Consider the following 19,291-nt stretch of genomic DNA (forward strand, 5'->3'; position numbering starts at 1 on the left):
GATAATTGGGGAGAGATTTAAAGGGTGGTGTATATCCATACTTTACTATATGTGTGCATACTGACAAAGCAACGGAACTGAATTAAGAGAAACAGTCTAAAGAATATAATTAAGCTTCAGTCTGTCAGGTTGCGTAAAACTGCTACGAAAGCACACAACTAATGATATAAGTTTCAGTCTATTATGTCATAATTGCTATTAACAGCATACATTCAATGTTACTAGAATAATTATTAAGGAGAGTTACAACAAATACAGTATTATATTATCTGCTATAATATAGAACAGCAGAAAGACAACACTGTGGCTAACTTAATTCCAAACGAACGTGTACTCCTATTAAGGTATAAACACGTTATACTTGACAGATTATAATAAACAGCATCAGCACCACGTAGTCATTTTAAATCAACCAATTCACAACATTGTGAATAACCACTTGCAATCTAATGTGATAGTGAATAGAAAGTAGGTGTGACTTTAAGTGCTATAACAAAGTTAGTGCAATCGCACGCTTTGAAATTTACAACTGTTTATTTACTAGTCATTTGACTATACACAGTACCAACACAAACACATAGGAAATTTACAACTGTTTATTTACTAGTCATTTGACTATACACAGTACCAACACAAACACATAGGAAATTTACAACTGTTTATTTACTAGTCATTATACACAGTACCAACACAAACACATAGGAAATGTACAAAGCTGATCCTTATATTATAACTAACCCAATATTCACAATATAACTCTGATATATCAGAAGAAAACTTCTACCACCCAAACTCCTAAGTGTAGTATTACTCCCAAATAAATGGGCTTTACTGTATAGATACAATCTATAGAGATAAACTGTTGTTAAGACATCTAGCAAATATTAATACCCCCTGAGATCTTTATAACATGTGTGAAATAATAACACATTCATTGTTTTGGGTATAATCCATTACTTCTTCAAATTTGGGAAAATCCAAAGTTAATCGGCAGACATTAGAAGGAAAGGACACCGGTATTTGTCAGATCAATCATTAACTTCAGGGATTAACTAATTCCAATATCCAAAAATATTTGCTTTGTGATCGCCAATGATATTTTGATCGAGTCAATACAATTACCAACTAGGCTATATCAAAATAAGAATAAATACCCCTAACTAATAAGTTATTATGATAAAAGCTCGGAATAAGTATGATTTGAAGAGCTTTTAGAGGGTGACTCTTTATTTGGATTGTCATAATCCTGACATTCACAAACTACTTACCTTAACACAATTTATATCTCTATAACTGAAGAAAGGCAAGAACAGAAATACACAATATCTTTATGAGAGAGCTATTAAACTACAGAAGACAACTTAAGTGTGGTTTTAATTTCAATCCTATTTTAACTAAATTAATAAAAGTTAAATTTTATTTTTTGTTTTCCACTAGTAACATTTCACTTACCAATATGAGATGAATTATACATTGTACAAAATACATTAAACCAGCCTAGAGTGCTAAGAAGTGTATTCTTTAACTAGTAAGTTCTTCTTACTATATCTGTAATAAAAATTGTTTTCAATACACTAGCACCAAGACCCAGAATACAGGAGATATTTCACTATATCCATAACCAGGGGTGAATCATAGGCAGCTTTTGGTCTTTTAGCAAATATTGTACATGATAAACCTATTTACCACTAAACCGCCAACCCCCGCAATACACATAATTACACTATTAACCCCTAATCCGCCAACCCCCAACAACTCAAACAGCTAATTAACCTATTAATACCCCCTACATTAACACTAATTAAAATACACTAACATAAAATAACAAAATACTACCGTATCTACTGTCAAAAAATATTTAAAATTACAAAAATAAAAAACTAACATTACCTAAAATAAAAAATGCCCAACAAAAGGCAGTTTTAAGGGCTATTGGTAGTTTATTGTTAGATTAGAGTTTTTCTTTTATTTTTTTTTATTTTTGTAAGGGGGTATTAGATTAGGAATAACTTTTTATTTTGGACAATTTTGTTTGTTATTTTCTGTAATGTTAGTTTTTTTTTTTTTGTAATCTTAGGTTTTTTATTTGAATGTAATGTTAGCTTTTTATTTTAATGTAAGTGTTTTTTAATTGGGGTTAAGTTAGGGTGTATTAGGTTAGGGGGCTTAGTTATTAAGTTAATACTTTGCGTTGTGGGGGTTGGTGGTTAAGGGGTTAATAGTTTAATTATGTAGTTTGCATTGTGGGGGGTTGGCGGTTTAGGTGTTAATAGGTTAAATATGTAGTTTTCGTTGTTGGGGGTTGGTGGTTTAGGTGTTAATGGGTTAATTATGTAGTTTGTGTTGTTAGGGGTTGGTGGTTTAGGGGCTAGTAGGTTAATTATGTAGTTTGCGTTGTTGGGTTGGCAGTTTATGGGGTTAATAGGTTTATATAGTGGATTGCGTTGTGAGGGGATGGCGGATTAGGGGTTAATAACTTTTATTAGTAGTTTCGATGTGGGGAGATGGCGGTTTAGGGGTTAATATTAATTAGTGGTTGCGATGTGGGGGGATGGCGGATTAGGGGTTTTGAATGGCGTTTATGTGTCAGTTTAATTGTTTTTTTAGCCGGATTAGATATTAACGTGTGATTTCAAAACTTATTTATAGTTATTTATATAGTTACATGCCGCAAGATGATATACTGTCGTAAGTTACTGACGTCTCCAGAAATGTGTTGTTGCGCACATTTCTGAACCTCGCCAGTTTGTTTGATTTACGGCAGCATATCATCTGGCTGCGCAGTTTACGTGATTCACCCGATGTGCGAGGTGAACTTATGGGTGATGTGGGTTTCAGCAGTTGCACTGAAATTTACGCTGCATGTGTAATCTCGCCCATAGAATCAAAAAGTTATTCTATAAGGGGAGCAGTGTTCCCTCTAAGGCTGGTTTTGTGAGCGACCCAGCAGTGAAAGTTAATTAGAGCAATTAGCAAACACTACACAATGCAGAGTTCAAGGTGTGGTTCCCTTATTAACTGTTAGACTGCTGGGCTGCAATGGTGCAATAAAAAAAGTCAGATTAAAAGTAAAACGAAGAGTAATAAATAGAGGTGAACACAGGCAAAAATTCACTTCGCCAAATCTTTTGTAACAAGTATTCAAAAATCTTTCGGCTAGATTACGAGTTTTGCGTTAGAGGCTATGCGGTGCTAACGAGCAGTTTTGTCTCACCGCTCAATTACCTACAGCGCTGGTATTACGGGTTTTTACAAACCTGTCGTTAAAAGACAAGAAGTGAGCGTTGAGCAAAATGTAGTTCGTTACCGCACTCCAATACCAGCGCTGCTTATGTCAGCGGTGAGCTGGTCGTACGTGCTCGTGCACGATTTCCCCATAGGAATCAACGGGGAGAGCCAGCTGAGAAAAAGTCTAACACCTGCAAAAAAGCAGCGTGAAACTCAGTAACGCAGCCCCATTGATTCCTATGGGGAAATAAAATTTATGTATACACCTAACACCCTAACATGAACCCCGAGTCTAAACACCCCTAATCTTACACTTATTAACCCCTAATCTGCCGCCCCGACATCGCCGACACCTAAATTATACTTATGAACCTCTAATCTGCTGCCCCCAACATCCCCGACACCTACATTATATTTATTAACCCATAATATGCCGCCCCAATGTTGCCGCCACCTACCTACACTTATTAACCCCTAATCTGCTGCCCCAACATCGCCACCACTATAATAAACATATTAACCCCTAAACCGCCGCACTCCCGCCTCGCAAACATTAGTTAAATATTATTAACCCCTAATCTGCCGTCCCTAACATCGCCGCCAACCAACCTACATTTATTAACCCCTAATCTGCCGCCCCCAACGTCGCCGCCACTATACTAAATGTATTAACCCCTAAACCTAAAAGTCTCATCCTAACACCCCCTAACTTAAATATAATTTAAATAAATCTAAATAAAATTACTATCATTAACTACATTATTCCTATTTAATACTAAATACTTACCTATAAAATAAACCCTAAGCTAGCTACAATATAACTAATAGTTACATTGTATCTATTTTAGGGTTTATTTTTATTTTACAGGCAAGTTTGTATTTATTTTAACTAGGTACAATAGTTATTAGTTATTAACTATTTACTAACTACCTAGCTAAAATAAATACAAAAGTACCTGTAAAATAAAACCTTACCTAAGTTACAATAACACCTAACACTACACTATAATTAAATAAATTTACTAAATTAAATACAATTAAATAAATTAAATTAAATTAGCTAAAGTACAAAAAAAACAAAACACTAAATTACAGAAAATAATAAACAAATTACAGATATTTAAACTAATTACACCTAATCTAATAGCCCTATCAAAATAAAAAAAAGCCCCCCCAAAATAAAAAAAAAACCTAGCCTAAACTAGACTACCAACTACCAATAGACTTTAAAAGGGCCTTTTGCGGGGCATTGCCCCAAAGCAATCAGCACTTTTACCTGTAAATAAAAATACAAACAACCCCCCCAACAGTAAAACCCACCACCCACACAAACAACCCCCCAAATAAAATACTATCTAAAAAATCCTAAACTCCCCATTGCCCTGAAAAGGGCATTTGGATGGGCATTGCCCTTAAAAGGGCAGTTAGCCCTTTTGCAGCCCCAAACCGTAACCTTAAAATAAAACCCACCCAATACACCCTTAAAAAAAAACTAACACTAACCCCCTGAAGATCGACTTCCATCGACAGTTCTTAAGATCCGACATCCATCCTCAAGGAAGCGGCAGAAGTCTTCATCCAATTGGGCCGAAGTCCTCAACGAAGCCGGGAGAAGTCTTCATCCAAGCTGGGCGAAGTGGTCCTCCAGACGGGCAAAAGTCTTCATCCAGATGGCATCTTCTATCTTCATCCATCCGACGCAGAGCGGGTCCATATTTAAGACATCCGACGGGGAGCATCCACTTCATCCGACGACTACCCGACTAATGAAGGTTCCTTTAAGTGACGTCATCCAAGATGGCGTCCCTTAGATTCCGATTGGCTGATAGAATTCTATCAGCCAATCGGAATTAAGGTCGAAAAAATTCTATCAGCCAATCGGAATCTAAGGGACGCCATCTTGGATGACGTCACTTAAAGGAACCTTCATTCGTCGGGTATTCCATTTGAATAGCTCATCACATAAATTATCTTTAAATTTAGCTTTTTATGAAAAGATTCATTTTTAATGAAGCACTGTAAAACAAAAACATTGTAATGCACATTCAATGTTTATTTTGTTACCTCTTCCCTGTATATTCACCTTTGTTTTCTCCACACCCCGAAACATTATTCAGCAACAGTAATTGCTTGATCTGTGCAGGAGATTTAAACAATTTATTTTTGTATCCAGACCTTTTGCATCTAGAGTTTATTTGCTGTTATATATTATGCATATATACAAAAATTCAGCTTGATGTTCCTTTAACCCCTTAACGACCAATGACGTACAGGGTACGTCCTAGAAAAAACGGTTGTTAACGACCAAGGACATACCCTGTACGTCGTTGGTGTTTTCAAGAGGTGGAAGCAATCCTGATTGCTTCCAGCTGCTTTCATGTTATTGCAGCGATGCCTCGATATGGAGGCATCCTGCAATAACATTTTTTAGCAATCCGATGTAGAGAGAGCCACTCTGTGGCCCTCTCTGCATCGGACATTGATCGCCACGATCGTTGGTAGGTGGGAGCCGATGCAGGGAGGCGGGTGGGTGGTCATCGATGGGAGGATATGCGTCACAGGGGGCGGGGGCACCGGGGGCGCGCGCGTTTGCATGAGAGGCGGGGGCGTGCACAGGGGTGCGAGCGGGTGGGAACGCTACACTATGGCACAATTGTATGATAAAGTGGGAGAGAGGAGGGAGGAAATATTTATCTAAGGGATCTGGGAGGGGGTGGGGGTTGGTTATTGAGGGTGGGGCAGCTACACTACGGAAAAATATGTACAAATAAAAAAAATAAAACATTTTATGGCAAACTGGGTACTGGCAGACAGCTGCCAGTACCCAAGATGGCGCACAATATGGCAGAGGGTTATAGAGCTGTTTGGGGGGGGGGGCGGATCAGGGAGGTTGGGGGCTAAGGGGGATCCTACACAGCAGAATATGTGTTTTAAAAAAAAAAAAAAAACTTATTTTAGTACTGGCAGACTTTCTGCCAGTACTTAAGATGGCAGGGACAATTGTGGGGTGGGGGAGGAAAGAGAGCTGTTTGGCAGGGCTCAGGGGGTGGGATGTGTTAGGTGGGAGGCTGATCTCTACACTAAAGCTAAAATTAACCATGCAAGCTACCTAATTAAGCCCTTCACTGCTGGGCATAATACAAGTGTGGTGTGCAGCGGCATTTAGCGACCTTCTAATTGCCAAAAAGCAACGCCAAAGCCATATATGTCTGCTATTTCTGAACAAAGGGGATCACAGAGAAGCATTTAAAACCATTTGTGCTATAATTTCAGTGAGAAACCTAAAGTTTGTGAAAAAGTGAACAATTCTTTTTATTTGATCGCATTTGGCAGTGAAATAGTGGCATGAAATATACCAAAATGGGCCTAGATCAATACCACAAATACGCTTGAATTCCGCAGCGCAATTGTGGCGAGCCTGATTCGCCGCATGTATCAAAGCCTGCAGACCGGCAAAAGTTAAAATGTGTGACGTAACATACGATCTGCCGGTCTCAATCCGACACAGATCGATGCTTACGTCATTACAGATGTTCCGAATACAACTTTTGCTAGCTAACAAATATCTAACAGGTACGCTTGCCACTATTCCGGCCCAGCGTACCTGCTTTTCAATCTGCCACCCTGGAGGACTCGGATTCTATAGGAATCAATGGGAGTCTGAAAGCAGAGAAAGCTTATGTTTGATGCTGCCCGATATCCCATTGATTTCTATGGTAGAAAACAAATTACGTTTAGACCTAACACCCTAACATAAGCCCCGAGTCTAAACACCCCTAATCTGCCGCCCCAACATCGCCGCCACCGAAATAAAGTTATTAACCCCTATTTCGCCGCTCCCGGACCTCTCCGCAACTAAATAAAAGTATTAACCCCTATTCCGCTGCTCCCGGACCCCTCCGCAACTAAATAAAAGTATTAACCCCTATTCCGCCTCTCCCAGACCCCTCCGCAACTAAATAAATGTATTAACCCCTAAACCCCTGGCCTCCCACATCACTACCACTTACTAAACCTATTAACCCCTAAACCGCCAGCCCCCTACATCGCCATAAACTAAATTAAGCTATTAACCCATAAACCTAACAACCTGCTAACTTTATATTAAATATTACCTCATCCCTATCTTATAATAAATTAAAACTTACCTTTAGAATTAAATTAAACTATATTAAACTACTTATTAACCTACCCTAACTATTATACTAAAATAACATTAAACTATTAATTAACCTACCCTAACTATTATACTAAAATTACATTAAACTATATTAAACTATTAATTAACCTACCCTAACTATTATACTAAAATTACATTAAATTAACAATTAAATTAACTATATTACATATTTAAAAACCTAACCCTACTCAAATTATTTAAATCTACTATAAAGAATTACTAAGTTACAATAAAATAACAACTAAGTTATATAAAATAAAAAACACTAACGGCTAGATTTAGAGTTTGGCGTTAGCCGTCAAAACCAGCGTTAGGGGCTCCTAACGCTGGTTTTAGGCTACCGCTGGTATTTAGAGTCAGTCAGGAAAGGGTCTAACGCTCACTTTCCAGCCGCAACTTTTCAATACTGCAGATCGCCCTACGCCATTTGCGTATCCTATCTTTTCAATGGGATCTTTCTAACGCCGGTATTTAGAGTCTTGGCTGAAGTGAGCGTTAGAAATCTAACGACAAAACTCCAGCCGCAGAAAAAAGTCAGGAGTTAAGAGCTTTCTGGGCTAACGCCGGTTCATAAAGCTCTTAACTACTGTGCTCTAAAGTACACTAACACCCATAAACTACCTATGTACCCCTAAACCGAGGCCCCCCACATCGCAGCCACTCTAATAAAAAATTTTAACCCCTAATCTGCCGACCGCACACCGCCGCCACCTATGTTATACTTATGTACCCCTAATCTGCTGCCCCTAACACCGCCGACCCCTATATTATATTTATTAACCCCTAATCTGCCGCCCCCAATGTCGCCGCCACCTACCTACAATTATTAATCCCTAATCTGCCGCTCCGGACACCGCCGCAACCTACATTATAGCTATGTACCCCTAATCTGCTGCCCCTAACACCGCCGACCCCTATATTATATTTATTAACCCCTAATCTGCCCCCCCCCCAACGTCGCCGCCACCTACCTACAATTATTAACCTCTAATCTGCCGACTGGACCTCACCGCTACTATAATAAAGTTATTAACCCCTAAAGCTAAGTCTAACCCTAACACCCCCCTAAATTAAATATAATTTAAATCTAAAAAAATAAATTAACTCTTATTAAATGAATTATTCCTATTTAAAGCTAAATACTTACCAGTAAAATAAACCCTAATATAGCTACAATATAAATTATAATTATATTGTAGCTATTTTAGGATTAATATTTATTTTACAGGCAACTTTGTAATTATATTAACTAGGTACAATAGCTATTAAATAGTTAATAACTATTTAATAGCTACCTAGTTAAACTAATTACAAAATTACCTGTAAAATAAATCCTAACCTAAGTTACAATTAAACCTAACACTACACTATCAATAAATAAATTAAACAAACTACCTACAATTATCTACAATTAAATCTAACACTACACTATCAATAAATTAATTAAATACAATACCTACAAATAAATACAATTAAATAAACTAACTAAAGTACAAAAAATAAAAAAGAACTAAGTTACAAAAAATAAAAAAATATTTACAAACATTGGAAAAATATTACAACAATTTTAAACTAATTACACCTACTCTAAGCCCCCTAATAAAATAACAAAGCCCCCCAAAATAAAAAAATGCCCTACCCTATTCTAAAATTAAAATAGAAAATCTCTTTTACCTTACCAGCCCTTAAAAGGGCCATTTGTGGGGCATGCCCCAAAGAATTCAGCTCTTTTGCCTGGAAAAAAAACATACAATACCCCCCCCCAACATTACAACCCACCACCCACATACCCCTAATCTAACCCAAAGCCCCCTTAAATAAACCTAACACTAAGCCCCTGAAGATCTTCCTACCTTATCTTCACCACGCCGGGTATCAGCGATCCGTCCAGGCTCCGATGTCTTGATCCAAGCCCAAGCGGGGGGCTGAAGACATCCATCCTCCGGCTGAAGTCTTGATCCAAGCGGGCAGAAGAGGACATCCGGACCGGCAAACATCTTCATCCAAGCCGCATCTTCTATGTTCTTCCATCCGATGACGACCGGCTGATCTTCAAGACCTCCAGCGCGGACCCATCCTCTTCTTCCGACGACTAGACGACGAATGAAGGTACCTTTAAGGGACGTCATCCAAGATGGCGTCCCTCGAATTCCGATTGGCTGATAGGATTCTATCAGCCAATCGGAATTAAGGTAGGAAAATTCTGATTGGCTGATGGAATCAGCCAATCAGATTCAAGTTCAATCCGATTGGCTGATCCAATCAGCCAATCAGATTGAGATCGCATTCTATTGGCTGATCGGATCAGCCAATCGGATTGAACTTGAATCGGATTAGCTGATTCCATCAGCCAATCAGAATTTTCCTACCTCATTCCAATTGGCTGATAGAATCCTATCAGCCAATCGGAATTCGAGGGACGCTATCTTGGATGACGTCCCTTAAAGGAACCGTCATTCGTCGGGAAGTCGTCGGTGAAGATGGATGTTCCGCGTCGGCGGGATGAACTACATGGATCCGGAAGAAAGAAGATTGTAGATGCCGCTTGATAGAAGACTTCAGTCGGATCATGGACCTCTTCAGCTCCCGCTTGGATGAAGACTTCAGCTGGATCATGGACATCTTCAGCCCCCGCTTGGGCTTGGATCAAGACATCGGAGGCTCTTCTGGATCGATCGGTGAACCCGGCATGGTGAAGACAAGGTAGGGAGATCTTCAGGGGCTTAGTGTTAGGTGTATTTAAGGGGGGTTTGGGTTAGATTAGGGGTATGTGGGTGGTCGGTTGTAATGTTTAGGGGGGTATTGTATGGGTTTTTTTACAGGCAAAAGAGCTGAATTCTTTGGGGCATGCCCCGCAAAGGGCCCTTTTCAGGGCTGGTAAGGTAAAAGAGCTTTTCTATTTTAATTTTAGAATAGGGTAGGGCATTTTTTTATTTTGGGGGTCTTTGTTATTTTATTAGGGGGCTTAGAGTAGGTGTAATTAGTTTAAAATTGTTGTAATATTTTTCTAATATTTGTAAATATTTTTTTATTTTTTTGTAACTTAGTTCTTTTTTATTTTTTGTACATTAGTTACTTTATTTAATTGTATTTATTTGTAGGTATTGTATTTAATTAATTTATTGATAGTGTAGTGTTAGGTTTAATTGTAGATAATTGTAGGTAGTTTATTTAATTAATTTATTGATAGTGTAGTGTTAGGTTTAATTGTAACTTAGGTTAGGATTTATTTTACAGGTAATTTTGTAATTATTTTTACTAGGTAACTATTAAATAGTTATTAACTATTTAATAGCTATTGTACCTGGTTAAAATAATTACAAAGTTGCCTGTAAAATAAATATAAATCCTAAAATAGCTACAATATAATTATAATTTATATTGTAGCTATATTAGGATTTATTTTACAGGTAAGTATTTAGCTTTAAATAGGAATAATTTATTTAATAAGAGTAAGTTTATTTCGTTAGATTTAAATTATATTTAATTTAGGGGGGTGTTAGTGTTAGGGTTAGACTTAGCTTTAGGGGTTAATACATTTATTAGAGTACCGGTGAGATCCGGTCAGCAGATTAGGGGTTAATTATTTTAGGTAGGTGGAGGCGACGTTGGGGGCTGCAGATTAGGGGTTAATAAATATAATATAGGGGTCGGCGGTGTTAGGGGCAGCAGATTAGGGGTACATAGGTATAATGTAGGTTGCGGCGGTATACGGAGCGGCAGATTAGGGGTTAATAATAATATGCAGGGGTCAGCGATAGCGGGGGCGGCAGATTAGGGGTTAATAAATATAATATAGGGTCGGCGGTGTTAGGGGCAGCAGATTAGGGGTACATAGGGATAAAGTAGGTTGCGGCGGTGTACGGGGCGGCAGATTAGGGGTTAATAATAATATGCAGCGGTCAGCGATAGCGGGGGCGGCAGATTAGGGGTTAATAAGTGTAAGGTTAGGGGTGTTTAGACTCGGGGTACATGTTAGGGTGTTAGGTGCAGACTTAGGAAGTGTTTCCCCATAGGAAACAATGGGGCTGCGTTAGGAGCTTAACGCTGCTTTTTTGCAGGTGTTAGGTTTTTTTCAGCTCAAACAGCCCCATTGTTTCCTATGGGGGAATCGTGCACGAGCATTTGAAGCTGGCCGCGTCCATAAGCACCGCTGGTATCGAGAGTTGCAGTGGCGGTAAATATGCTCTACGCTCCCTTTTTTGGAGCCTAACGCAGCCATTTTGTGAACTCTAAATACCAGCGGTATTTAAAAGGTGCGGGGGAAAAAAAGCATGCGTAGCTAACGCACCCTTTTGGCCACAGAACTCTTAATCTAGTCGTTGGTTTCACAAAATAAAAAATAAATTATAAAATATTTAAACTAATTACACCTAATGTAATAGCTCTATCAAAATAAAAAAGCCCCCCCACCCAAAATAAAAAAAAACCTAGCCTACAATAAACTACCAATGGCCCTTTAAAGGGCCTTTTGCGGGGCATTGCCCCAAGGAAATCAGCTCTTTTACCTGTAAAAAAACACAAAGACCACCCAAGAGTAAAACCCACCACCCACACAACCAACCCTCCAAAATAAAAACCTAATCTAAAAAACCTAAGCTCTCCATTCCCCTGAAAAGGGCATTTGTATGGGCATTGCCCTTAAAAGGGCATTTAGCTCTTTTTCTGCCCAAAGTCCCTAACCTAAAATTAAAACCCACTCAATAAACCCTTAAAAAAACCTAACACTAACCCCCGAACATCCATTTACAGTTTTCGAAGAACGGACATCCACCCTCATCCAAGCGGCAGATGTCTTCATCCAAGTGGGCCGAAGTCATCATCCAAGCCGGCAGAAGTCTTCATCCAGACGGCATTTTCTATCTTCATCCATCCGGCACGGAGCGGCTCCATCTTCAAGACATCCGGCGCGGAGCATCCTCTTCTTACAACGACTCTTGCAGAATGAAGTTTCCCTTTAAATGACATCATCCAAGATGGCGTCCCTTACATTCCGATTGGTTGATAGAATTCTATCAGCCAATAGGAATTAAGGTGGAAAAAATCCTATTGACTGTTGCAATCAGCCAATAGGATTGGAATAGCCAAAAGAATGTGAGCTCAATCCTATTGGCTTAATTCCTATTGGCTGATAGAATTCTATCAGCCAATCGGAATGTAAGGGACGCCATCTTGGATGACGTCATTTAAAGGGAAACTTCATTCTGCAAGAGTCGTCGTAAGAAGAGGATATTCTGTGCCGGATGTCTTGAAGATGGAGCCGCTCCGCGCCGGATGGATGTAGATAGAAGATGCCATCTGGATGAAGACTTCTGCCGGCTTCGAGGAGGACTTCGGCCCACTTGGATGAAGACTTCTGCCGACTTCGCGGAGGGCTTCTGCCACTTGGATGAGGATGGATGTCCGCTCTTCGAAAACTGTAAGTGGATGTTCGGGGGTTAGTGTTAGTTTTTTTTAAGGGTTTATTGGGTGGGTTTTAATTCTAGGTTAGGGACTTTGGGCTGAAAAAGAGCTAAATACCCTTTTAAGGGCAATGCCCATACAAATGCCCTTTTCAGGGCAATGGGGAGCTTAGGTTTTTTAGATAGGTTTTTATTTGTGGGGGTTGGTTGTGTGGGTGGTGGGTTTTACTGTTGGAGGGGGGTGTTTGTATTTTATTTTACAGGTAAAAGAGCTGATTTATTTGGGGCAATGCCCCACAAAAGGCCCTTTTAAGGGCCATTGGTAGTTTATTGTAGGCTAGGGTTTTTTTATTTGGGGGGGGGGGCTTTTTTATTTTGATAGGGCTATTAGATTAGGTGTAATTAATTTAAATATTTGATCATTTATTTTTTATTTTGTGTAACTTAGTTGTTATTTTTTTGTAACTTAGTAATTATTTATAGTAGATTTAAATAATTTGAGTAGGATTAGGTTTTTAAATATGTAATATAGTTAATTTAATTTTTAGTTTAATGTAATTTTAGTATAACAGTTAGGGTAGGTTAATTAATAGTTTAATATAGTTTAATGTAATTTTAGAATAATACAGGGAGTGCAGAATTATTAGGCAAGTTGTATTTTTGAGGATTAATTTTATTATTGAACAACAACCATGTTCTCAATGAACCCAAAAAACTCATTAATATCAAAGCTGAATAGTTTAGGAAGTAGTTTTTAGTTTGTTTTTAGTTATAGCTATTTTAGGGGGATATCTGTGTGTGCAGGTGACTATTACTGTGCATAATTATTAGGCAACTTAACAAAAAACAAATATATACCCATTTCAATTATTTATTTTTACCAGTGAAACCAATATAACATCTCAACTTTCACAAATATACATTTCTGACATTCAAAAACAAAACAAAAACAAATCAGTGACCAATATAGCCACCTTTCTTTGCAAGGACACTCAAAAGCCTGCCATCCATGGATTCTGTCAGTGTTTTGATCTGTTCACCATCAACATTGCGTGCAGCAGCAACCACAGCCTCCCAGACACTGTTCAGAGAGGTGTACTGTTTTCCCTCCTTGTAAATCTCACATTTGATGATGGACCACAGGTTCTCAATGGGGTTCAGATCAGGTGAACAAGGAGGCCATGTCATTAGATTTTCTTCTTTTATACCCTTTCTTGCCAGCCACGCTGTGGAGTACTTGGACGCGTGTGAGGGAGCATTGTCCTGCATGAAAATCATGTTTTTCTTGAAGGATGCAGACTTCTTCCTGTACCACTGCTTGAAGAAGGTGTCTTCCAGAAACTGGCAGTAGGACTGGGAGTTGAGCTTGACTCCATCCTCAACCCGAAAAGGCCCCACAAGCTCATCTTTGATGATACCAGCCCAAACCAGTACTCCACCTCCACCTTGCTGGCATCTGAGTCGGACTGGAGCTCTCTGCCCTTTACCAATCCAGCCACGGGCCCATCCATCTGGCCCATCAAGACTCACTCTCATTTCATCAGTCCATAAAACCTTAGAAAAATCAGTCTTGAGATATTTCTTGGCCCAGTCTTGACGTTTCAGCTTGTGTGTCTTGTTCAGTGGTGGTCGTCTTTCAGCCTTTCTTACCTTGGCCATGTCTCTGAGTATTGCACACCTTGTGCTTTTGGGCACTCCAGTGATGTTGCAGCTCTGAAATATGGCCAAACTGGTGGCAAGTGGCATCTTGGCAGCTGCACGCTTGACTTTTCTCAGTTCATGGGCAGTTATTTTGCGCCTTGGTTTTTCCACACGCTTCTTGCGACCCTGTTGACTATTTTGAATGAAACGCTTGATTGTTCGATGATCACGCTTCAGAAGCTTTGCAATTTTAAGAGTGCTGCATCCCTCTGCAAGATATCTCACTATTTTTTACTTTTCTGAGCCTGTCAAGTCCTTCTTTTGACCCATTTTGCCAAAGGAAAGGAAGTTGCCTAATAATTATGCACACCTGATATAGGGTGTTGATGTCATTAGACCACACCCCTTCTCATTACAGAGATGCACATCACCTAATATGCTTAATTGGTAGTAGGCTTTCGAGCCTATACAGCTTGGAGTAAGACAACATGCATAAAGAGGATGATGTGGTCAAAATACTCATTTGCCTAATAATTCTGCACACAGTGTAGTTAGGGTAGGTTAATTAGTAGTTTAATATAGTTTAATTTAATTCTAAAGGTAAGTTTAAATTTATTATAAGATAGGGATGAGTTAATATTTAATGTAAAGTTAGCGGGTTTTTAGGTTTAGGGGTTAATAGCTTAATTTAGTTTATGGCGATGTGGGGGGCTGGCGGTTTAGGGGTTAATACATTTATTTAGTTGCGGTGGGCTCCGGGAGAGGCGGGATAGGGGTTAATACATTTATTAGAATTGCGGTGGGCTCCGGGAGCGGCGGGATAGAGGTTAATACATTTATTAGAGTTGCGGTGGGCTCCGGGAGCAGCGGCATAGGGGTTAATAACTATATTTAGTTGCTGCTGGGTCCGGGAGTGGCGGGATAGGGGTTAAACATTTTAGTATAGTGGCGGCGTTTAGTGACAGGGTATAAATAAAATTTGTAAAAAGCCAAATAGACGCAAGATTGATGACTGTTAGTTAACAACAGTCCACTGCTCATTGCCCCGTACTTGGTGCGCGACTTTTTGACAGCTTTTTTATAAATATGGAGATCGTATTCAGGTCTGCGGCCACAATGTTAGGCGATGTTGTGCTACTTGTATTTATTTATTTCTAAACTCAGGACAAAATTTAGAAGCTATTTAGCATGGGTGTTTTTTGGTGCTTGTAGATGTGTAACAGATTTTGGGGGTCAAAGTTAGAATAAGTGTGTTTTTTTCTTTTTTTTATCATATTTTATAAAATAAAATCTAGTAAATTATAAGGTATGATAAAAATAATGGTATCTTTATAAAGTCCATTTAATGGCGAGAAAAACGGTATATACAGTAAATGAGTAAGTAAATGAGTAAGAGGAAAATTTCAGCTAAACACAAACACCACAGAAATTCAAAAATAGCCTTGGTCCCAAACGGACAGAAAATGAAAAAGTGCTGTGGTCCTTAAGGGATTAATGAAGAACTGAGTTTAAAAATGTCGCTAAGCTTTTTAACAGCAAAACAAACTTTCTAGGGACATTTAAATAGAGCTTTGCAGATTTGGGAGCACACAAAAATAAATGTTGTTTATCAGCGCTGGTGCACATATAAGATACATGTCCCATGTTGATGTATGACAATAATATCAAGCTAATGACAAAGACATTTCACTCTCTCCCTAGCAAGGTAGTTATCACAGAAAAATGCAAAAGATAGTCCTAATGCTGCTCCCTGCACTGTTGTCACCAAACACTCATTGTCACAGTGTAATCTCAGTTTCTGTCCTCTATAGCGTCACCAGTATATAAAACTAAAAACTGCAGGAGAAAACCTTCAATATTTAATCTAGGATTAGAATTGTCGGCATCTGTTTTCTGTGAGTGCTCAACCTCTGCATTATTCAACAACTGTTGCAAGGGGATTAATTTAAAGGGACACTAAACCCAATTTTTTTCTTTCATGATTCAGATAGAGCATGCAATTTTAAGCAACTTTCTAATTTACTCCTATTACCATTTTTTCTTTGTACTCTTGCTATCTTTATTTAAAAAGCAGGAATGTGATGCATAGGAGCCGGCCCATTTTCGGTTGAGAACATGGGTTATGCTTGCTTATTGCTGGGTAAATGTAAGCCTCCAATAAGCAAACGCTATCAATGGTGCTGAACCTAAAATGGGCTGGCTGCTAAGATTTACATTCCCACTTTTAAAATAAAGATAGCAAGAGAACAAAGAAAAATTGATAATAGGAGTAAATTCGAAAGTTGCTTAAAATGTAATGCTCTATCTGAATCATGAAAGAAAAAAATTGGGTTCAGTGTCCCTTTAATGCAATTCCTTGGAAAATAATTGTGTTAGAGCTGTGTGATCATTACTGCTTATATGTGGACACATATATACTGAAGTTGTTTGGGGCATGTTAAAGTTTAGATGCTATATGGTACCACTATTGGAGAGACATGTGTATATATGTAGTGGTGTAGTAACTGCTAGTTTTTCTTTTGTATTCTAGAAAACCCTTGGCGATGTGACTGTGCTCTTCATTGGTTGAGATCCTGGATAAAAGAAGAAGGTAAACGTCTCCTAAGTTCATTAGACAAGAAAATAATCTGCTCAGAGCCACCAAGGTTGTCTCACCAAAGCCTTTTGGATGTCTCAGGCAATAGCCTTGTTTGTATCCCTCCTGTGGTGCTTGTGGATCCCATGGAGATGACAGCTCGTCTAGGGGATGAACTAAGAGTCTCCTGCCGAGCAACAGGATACCCTCAACCATTGGTTTCTTGGAGAAAGGTTGCACATGCCCGTAGCAGCCCACCCAGGGTTAATGTGAAGTCTACCAACAGTAAAACATTTGAGCTGAGTGAGAGGAGTGTGGGGGAACAGTTTGATTCTGACACTGGTAGTGGCATGTTGTTTTTGAACAATATTACCATGTCCCATGCTGGTAAATATGAATGTGTGGCATCTAATCCTGGAGGAACTGCAAAGGTTTTATTCCATTTGACTGTCAACTTGTCCAACCAGCAATCTCGGTCCTACACCTCAGTAGATATAAGCCAAGAACCTTTATATGATATGGAAAGCATGGAATTCAATGCCCTAAGTATGGCTACTCAAACAGCAATTGCCATTGGGATATCTTTGCTGGCACTCACTGCCCTACTCCTCATATTTATGATCTACAGAAAGCACCACAAGCGAAAAAAATCCAAGAATGAGGAGAATATCTTATATGTCAATGACTACTCTGATGGGCCAACCACCTTCGCCCAACTGGAAGAATACAGGGACGAACGTGGCCATGAGATGTTTGTGATAGACAGAAGTAAGGCCCATTTCCCAACCTATAAAGACACAGAAGGTCTGAGTAGTTTTAATGGTCTACCTGATCTGGCAGATCAACTGCAAGACCAGGGAACACAGACACCAGAGGAAGAAGCCGAGCGTCAGATTAATGACATATTTTTAAACCAAGGATTTCTGTTTCAGCAGCAGATTGCTTATGAAATACACTGTTAAATCATAACGTATCAACCAAACAAAAAACCTCTAGGGCTGTGATTGGAGAGAGACGAATGGTGTAGGCCAAGAGGCAATATACACACGGTGTCGGCAATTTTCATACTGTTTAGCTTTTCTATACTTAATACTCATTTTACATTTGACTCAACACTTTATTGTTGGAGAAACCAGCATTGCTCTTTGGATAATGCTCAGGCAGTGAATGGGACTCTAAGAAACACTACATGGAATTAAAAAAAAATGATGTAAAATAAATGCAGAGATGACAAGGTCCTTGTGGAAATAGCCCTGAATAAATTATTCAGACAGTGCTCCGCAAGGCGCCCTAGCTCAGAACAGGGTGGTATAACTTGAGATAAGAAATTCATTTCCTGATGAATATAAAATCTATTAAATTCTGTATTGTTACACATTCAAATTATATTCATATAGAATAATTGTACAGGTTTTCCACACTTTTCCTTTTTTCTTGTTTAGTATTTATATAAAATATATTTGATTTGTTTAATATTTTTACATTTATTCCTTTTGTGTTTTTTCTTTTCTTATTGGTGAGAATATATCCCCTATTTTAAAATGTTTACTACATGGTTTAATTTCTTGATGTATCGAACCCTTCTATCCACAAAAAAATATATACATTGGAAAAAAAATAACAACAACTGGAAACTTATAATTCTTAATTATAATAATCTGTCCTCTTATTGTCTATTTTCTGGGTGATATCAAGCACAGTTACTAAGGTCTAATTAACGAGTGGCGTGCTAACTGTGGCACACGAGTGAAAAGGGGTTTGTTGCGGCTCTTTGCACATGCTGGAAGTAGTGAGGTTGCAGGTAAAAGCATTAGCTTGAGCGCAATTTAATTTAACGTGCATCGGGATAGCGTGACTTCAAAGCTCTGGTTAACTGTTACGTAAGACAAAAAAGTTGCACAAAACACATCAAAATGATATTTAAAAGTACTGTTACACTCATAATAACACTATCTAATAAAAATGATTAAATACAAATATTGCATAGAAAATTTACAAAGGGCTCAAAGATATATGGTCTCAGGTGGCCAAATGGCTTAAACATTGAGATACATACATATACACGTCTAAATATGTATTTGTGTGTGTATATATATATACAGGGCTCGAAATTTCCACTAGCCATTGGCTAGTTAGCTAGAGAATGTTGAGTCTGAAGTCTGGTGGCATATTTTAAGTAGCAAGTTGGCACATTGTATTTGCAGAATATACATTCCTATTGCTGCACTGAAAAACACACATTCTGGGCTATGTGATAAAACTATT

At 38.6% G+C, this 19,291-nt stretch overlaps 1 protein-coding gene across 1 annotated transcript in view; it reads left to right on the forward strand.

Annotated features, from left to right (window-relative positions):
* Positions 1-18,513, forward strand: part of LRRC24 (leucine rich repeat containing 24) — a 516,058-nt gene extending 497,545 nt beyond the window's left edge. The window contains exon 6 of the mRNA XM_053715436.1: positions 16,982-18,513. Within this exon, the coding sequence (XP_053571411.1) occupies positions 16,982-17,988 (1,007 nt within the window). The 3' untranslated portion in view covers positions 17,989-18,513. The remainder of the gene's footprint in view (positions 1-16,981) is intronic.
* The last annotated feature ends 778 nt before the right edge of the window (positions 18,514-19,291 follow it).

The sequence above is a fragment of the Bombina bombina genome, chromosome 5 (genome assembly GCF_027579735.1).
Source record: "Bombina bombina isolate aBomBom1 chromosome 5, aBomBom1.pri, whole genome shotgun sequence".
NCBI classification, from domain to species: Eukaryota; Metazoa; Chordata; class Amphibia; order Anura; family Bombinatoridae; genus Bombina; species Bombina bombina.